This window comes from Pyrgilauda ruficollis, unplaced genomic scaffold, assembly GCF_017590135.1.
Source record: "Pyrgilauda ruficollis isolate IOZ18807 unplaced genomic scaffold, ASM1759013v1 scaffold215, whole genome shotgun sequence".
Taxonomy (NCBI): domain Eukaryota; kingdom Metazoa; phylum Chordata; class Aves; order Passeriformes; family Passeridae; genus Pyrgilauda; species Pyrgilauda ruficollis.
This window is the reverse complement of record NW_024520873.1, coordinates 8,212-13,532: the sequence shown is the minus strand read 5'-3', so window position 1 is coordinate 13,532 and position 5,321 is coordinate 8,212. Positions and strand designations below refer to the sequence as shown.

Here is a 5,321-nt window from a genome sequence, read left to right as displayed (position 1 = left end):
GGCACCGCCCCGCGCCACCCCCGGAGCCCCCCGGGCACCGCCCCGGCCCCTGGCACCGCCCTGGCACCCAGGAGACTCCCCCGAGCAACCCCAAAATCCCCTGAACAGCCCCCACTGGCACCCCCAAAGTCCCCAGCGAAGCCACCAGTCCCTGGCACCGGCCGTGCCACCCCCCATGCTGGCAGTGCCACCCTCGGTGTCCCCATCCCGCCCAGATAGTGCCACCCACTATGTCCCTGTCCTGAACCCCCCCGGGCGGTGCCACCCTGCCAGTGTCCCCCATCCTCTCCCCCTCCAGGCAGTGCCACCCCCGGGCAGTGTTCCTGTCCCCTCCTGTCCCCACCTGTCGCTGAAGTCCTCGGGGTTCTTACTCTTGGTCACGTGCTCGGCGTGTCGCGACAGCCAGCTCACCTCGTCGCGACACAGCGACAGCGCCACGAACACCAGCAGGGCCTGGGGTGGGGACAGGGGGTCGGGACCCCCCAAAATCTCCCAAATGCCTCCCAAAACCTCCCAGAATCCCCCCAAAATCTCCCGAAATTCCCCCAAAATCTCCCCGAATCCCCTCTAAATCTCTCAAATCCCCCCAGAAATCTCCAGGGCGCCCCCAAAATGTCGCAAATGCCCCTCAAAATCCCCCCCAAACGCCTCAGATGCCCCCAAAATCACCCCAAAATCCCCTGAACAGCCCCCACTGGCACCCCCAAAGTCCCCAGCGAAGCCACCAGTCCCTGGCACCGGCCGTGCCACCCCCCATGCTGGCAGTGCCACCCTCGGTGTCCCCATCCCGCCCAGATAGTGCCACCCACTATGTCCCTGTCCTGAACCCCCCCGGGCGGTGCCACCCTGCCAGTGTCCCCCATCCTCTCCCCCTCCAGGCAGTGCCACCCCCGGGCAGTGTCACCCGTGGTGTCCCCATCCTGACCCCTCTCCCCCCCTAGGCAGTGCCACCCCCGGGCAGTGCCACCCCCTGGCAGTGCCACCCGCGGTGTCCCCGTCTCACCCCTTGAGCCCCCCCAGCAGCTCCTCGGTGACCTTGTGCACCGCGATGGCCTCGTCGCGCACCAGGGTGACAAAGAGGGACCCGCGCAGGGCCTGGCGCCACAGCTCCTGGCACGGGGGGGTGGCCAGGGCACCCGGGCACACCAGGAACCCCACTGGGGGGGACAGCCCCATATCAGGGACCCCAAAACGGGGACAGCCCCATGTCAGGGACACCAGGGACCCCAAAATGGGCACCGGGGTTTGGGGACACTGCCCAGGAGGGCTGGGGACACGCGGGCAGTGGCAGCACTCACGGATGATCCAGCGCTCCATCACCTCCAGGGACAGGTACTCACAGGCCATCTGGGGACAGCAGTGCCACCACGTCACTGTCCCCTGAGCCCCAGCGCCTGTGTCCCCGTGTCACCATACCCTGTCTCTGTGTCACTCACACCGTCACTTGTGGCCGGGCTCAGCCTGTCCCCATGTCCCCATGTCCCCACAGCCATGTCCCCATGTCCCCATGTCCCCATGTCCCGGGGACACAGGGGTGGGGACAGGGGGTGGGGACACAAGCGTGGGGACAGGGGGGACACGGGTGGGGACACGGTGACAATGGGGTCACAGGGACAGTGGGGACAGCGGGGACACAGCGGTGGGGACAGTGGGGACAATGGGGACACAGGGGCAGCGGGGACACGAGGTGGGTACAAGGGGGTGAGGACAGAGGAGTGGGGACAGGGGGGTGGGGACTCAGAGGGTGGAGACAGCGGGGACACAGGGGTGGGGTCAGCAGGGACACGGGGAAAATGGGGACATGGGGACACGGGGACAGGGGGGACACGGGGCCAGCGGCTCACGGTGCTGCTCCGCACGTCCAGGTGCGGGAATTTCTTCAGGATGAACTTGGCCGAGGCCTCCATGGCCTTGTCCCCAAGGAAGGGCGGCCGCGTGCGGGGGTCCGAGCACGTCTGGGGGACCCCGGTGTCACAAGCCCCCGAAATGACCCCAAAAACCCCTCCTGGGGCTGGGACCTCCCAAAGCCCCCCCCTACCCTGACCCTTTATGGGCTGGGACCCGCCCAAATTCCCCCTTAAGGCTGGGATCCCCAAAAACCCCCCCCCAAAAACTCAGGCTCCCCCTCCTCAGTCAGGTGGCCGGGCTCAGCATGTCCCCCGCGGGTCCCAGCAGGCTCAGGAGCTGCTCCTGCCGCCACAGCTCCGCGTCCCGGCAGCGCCGCGCGAACGGGGCCCGCAGGGACAGCAGCGCGCCGCTCACGGCCTGGGGACAGCGCCACGCTGGGGACACCGGCCCGGCCACGCGGGGTGGCCCTGCTGGGGACCGGGACCCCCGACCCACCTTGGTGTGGGGCCCGAACTCCTCGGGCAGCTTCTTCAGGGGGTGCTCGTACTCCAGCACCATCTGCGCCAGGCGGGCGAAGCCGGGCTCGCTGCGGGGACACGGCGTTGGGGACACAGCCTTGGGGACACGCTGGGGACAGCCCTGGGGCCAGTCCCAGCATTGGGGACACGCTGGGGACACATTGGGGACAGCCCTGGGGCCGGTCCCAGCATTGGGGACACGCTGGGGACATGTTTGGGACAGCCCCGGGGCCGGTTCTGGCACTGGGCACACATTAGGGACGACCCCAGGATGACCCCAGCGAGGCCACAGCTTTGGGGACACACTGGGGACAACCCCGGGCAGGGCCAGCGCGGGTACAACCCCACAGACACAGCGCTGGGGACAGCCCCAATGGGGACACAGCCCTGGGGACAGCCTGGGGACAGCAGAGGTGGCCCTGGGGACAGCAGGGTGACACCTGGCGCCGTGGCTCATCTCGTGCGCGCAGTGGTAGAGCCCCAGCAGCAGGCGCCGCTCCTCGGCGCGCGCCAGCAGCAGCACCAGCGACACGTAGGTGACAACCAGGTCCAGGTAGCCCTTGGTGAAGTCGTAGTTGATGTGCTGGCGGGGAGGGGACAGCGTGAGGGCGCGGCGACAGCGGGGACAGCGCGGGGCGGCGCGCGGGGGTGGCACTCACGATGTCGAAGAAGCACTGGCTGGCGTCGATGGTGTTGAGCAGCTCGTACACGTGGTCCTGGTGACAAGGGGACAGCGCCGCGTGTCACCGCTGTGTCCTTGCCTTGGAGGGACCCTCCTGTCCCCTGTGTCCCCCCTGTCCCCTCCCGGCTCACCCGGAACTCCAGGACGTCCAGGAAGGTTTGGTAGAAGGGAGCCAGCGCCCGCACGATGTCCCCTCTGTCCCTGTGCACCGGGCCCAGGTGCTGCTGCAGGGGACACGGGGACAGCGGCGTGGGTGACATGGGGACAGCGGCGTGGGTGGCACGGGGGGGACAGCAGGGAGGGGTGAGGAAAGGGGACATCCAGGGTGAGGTGACAGTGGGGACACACAGGATGGGGGTGACACGAGGGGGACACCCAGGGAGGGGTGACAGAGGGGACACGCAGCGTGGGNCCTAAATCCCCTCCTGGGCTGTGCCCCCTCCCCAAATTCCCCCATCCCTTGCTCCCCCGATCCCCATGGCTGCTCCCCATGGCCAGGATGGTTGGGGACCCCTGAGTGTCCCCAGGGTGTCCCCCAGGACCCCCCCCCAGACCTTTTTGAGGTTGTAGACGCGCACGAGGACCCCCCGGCCCCGCTCGTTGAGCAGCGTCAGCTTCTCGGCCAGTTTGTCCCCGTACACCGAGGGCAGGGACATGGTGGCACCTCGGTGGCACCTCGGTGGCACCCCCAGAGTCCCCAAAAGGCCCCAAACCCCAACTTCCCCTTCCTGGGCTGGGCCCGGCAGCGCTGGGGCCGCGGGGGACACGTGACGGCGCTGCCACCGCCCCGCGACACCGCGGGGACAACACGGGTGGGGACAACGCCGATGGGGGACACCGGTGGTGGCCGATGCCACCATCAGCCCCAACTCAGGCCCCTGTTTTGGGGTCACGGCCCTATGTGGGTGTCATGGCCCTATATAGAACCAACTCAGGCCCGTGGAACCCAAATTCACTCCGGTTTGTTCCCCTTTTTGGTTCTATTTGTCCCCAAAGGGGTCCCATTTGTCCCCAGTCAGGGGACCCCAATCTTGGCTCATTAACCCCAATCTGAGCCTGTTTTACCCCAATCAGGGCGGCCCCATTTACCCCAATCAGGGCCCATTTTACTCCAAATCAAGACTCATTTATTCCCATTCAGGACCCATTTACCCCAATTTTTCCCCTATTGCCATTGATGCCTTAATTTTGAACTTTTACATTTTTTGTGGTTAACCAAAACAATCATTTTCGTCCCAAAATCCAAGGACACCGAAACATCCTCAACCCCAAAAGCTGTAAGCAACAGTGAATAAAAGAAATCACCCAGGAGGATAAAACTTCATAACCCAAAACTTTAATTATACAATTAACCCCAATATGCAAATGAACCAAAACTTCTAAAAGCGTGAAAATACAAAAATATAATTTTTTTTGGTCCATTTTGGGTCCAGCTTGGGTTTAGCCCCGACCAGGCTCTTGTACTTTAAGGTTTTTTGATTAGGCATTTTAAATTAATTTTAAATTTATTTTAGGAATAAAACTTTTAATTTTTAATAAATTCCTAATTTATTTTCCAGCTCGTTCCCCACGTCGCCATGGAGACGGCGCCGCGGCGTCCCCCAGCGGCTCGGAGGACCCGGAAGCAGCGCCCGTTGCCGCGGTAACGGCGAGGTTGCCGTAAAGCAGAACCGGCGCTGTTGGGACCGGAACGAGACAGAACCGGCACCGGTGGGACCGGAACGGGACGGAACCGACCCTGCTGGGATCGGAACGGGAAGGAACCGACCCTGCTGGGACCGAACCGGCACCGGCGGGATCGGACCGGGACGGAACCGGCCCTGCTGGGACCGAACCGGGACCGAACCGGGACCGAACCGGGACTGGTGGGACTGGACGAGGACAGAACCGGGACCGAATCGTGACCGGATCGGGACCGAGCCGGGACCGCTGGAACCCAACCGGGACCGAACCGGGACCGCTGGGACCAAACTGCGGCTGGTGAGACCGAACCGGGACCGAACGGTGCCCGGTGGGACATAACCGGTACCGAACCGGCCCCGGCGGTACCGAACCGTGTCCGGTACCGTCGGGCCGCTCGGGTCCGCATGGAGCCCGACGCGCTCGTGCAGTGCCCGTACGACCGGAGCCACCAGGTGCGCGTGTCCCGCCTGCCCTATCACCTGGTGCGCTGCCAGCAGGTGCGCGGGGACACCGCGACAGCGGGGACAGCGCGGGGACAGCGGGGGGACACCGGGAACGGGGGGGGACACCGCCACGGGGGGGGGACACCG

At 65.4% G+C, this 5,321-nt stretch overlaps 2 protein-coding genes across 3 annotated transcripts in view; one reads left to right on the top strand and one right to left on the bottom strand.

Annotated features, from left to right (window-relative positions):
- NCKAP1L (NCK associated protein 1 like) overlaps window positions 1-3,741 on the bottom strand; it is a 13,400-nt gene extending 9,659 nt beyond the window's left edge. The window contains 10 exon segments of the mRNA XM_041468237.1: window positions 344-575; window positions 984-1,157; window positions 1,299-1,347; window positions 1,437-1,461; window positions 2,153-2,265; window positions 2,344-2,434; window positions 2,807-2,949; window positions 3,026-3,082; window positions 3,180-3,272; window positions 3,603-3,741. Of these exon segments, the coding sequence (XP_041324171.1) occupies window positions 344-575; window positions 984-1,157; window positions 1,299-1,347; window positions 1,437-1,461; window positions 2,153-2,265; window positions 2,344-2,434; window positions 2,807-2,949; window positions 3,026-3,082; window positions 3,180-3,272; window positions 3,603-3,704 (1,079 nt within the window). The 5' untranslated portion in view covers window positions 3,705-3,741.
- A 927-nt stretch (window positions 3,742-4,668) lies between these two features.
- The window catches only part of GTSF1 (gametocyte specific factor 1), a 2,559-nt gene continuing 1,906 nt past the window's right edge, over window positions 4,669-5,321 (top strand). Inside the window, exon 1 of one of the 2 annotated variants that reach the window (XM_041468233.1) lies at window positions 4,669-5,228. In XM_041468233.1, the coding sequence (XP_041324167.1) occupies window positions 5,136-5,228 (93 nt within the window). In that variant the 5' untranslated portion in view covers window positions 4,669-5,135. The remainder of the gene's footprint in view (window positions 5,229-5,321) is intronic. The other variant, XM_041468232.1, reaches the window with a different exon arrangement.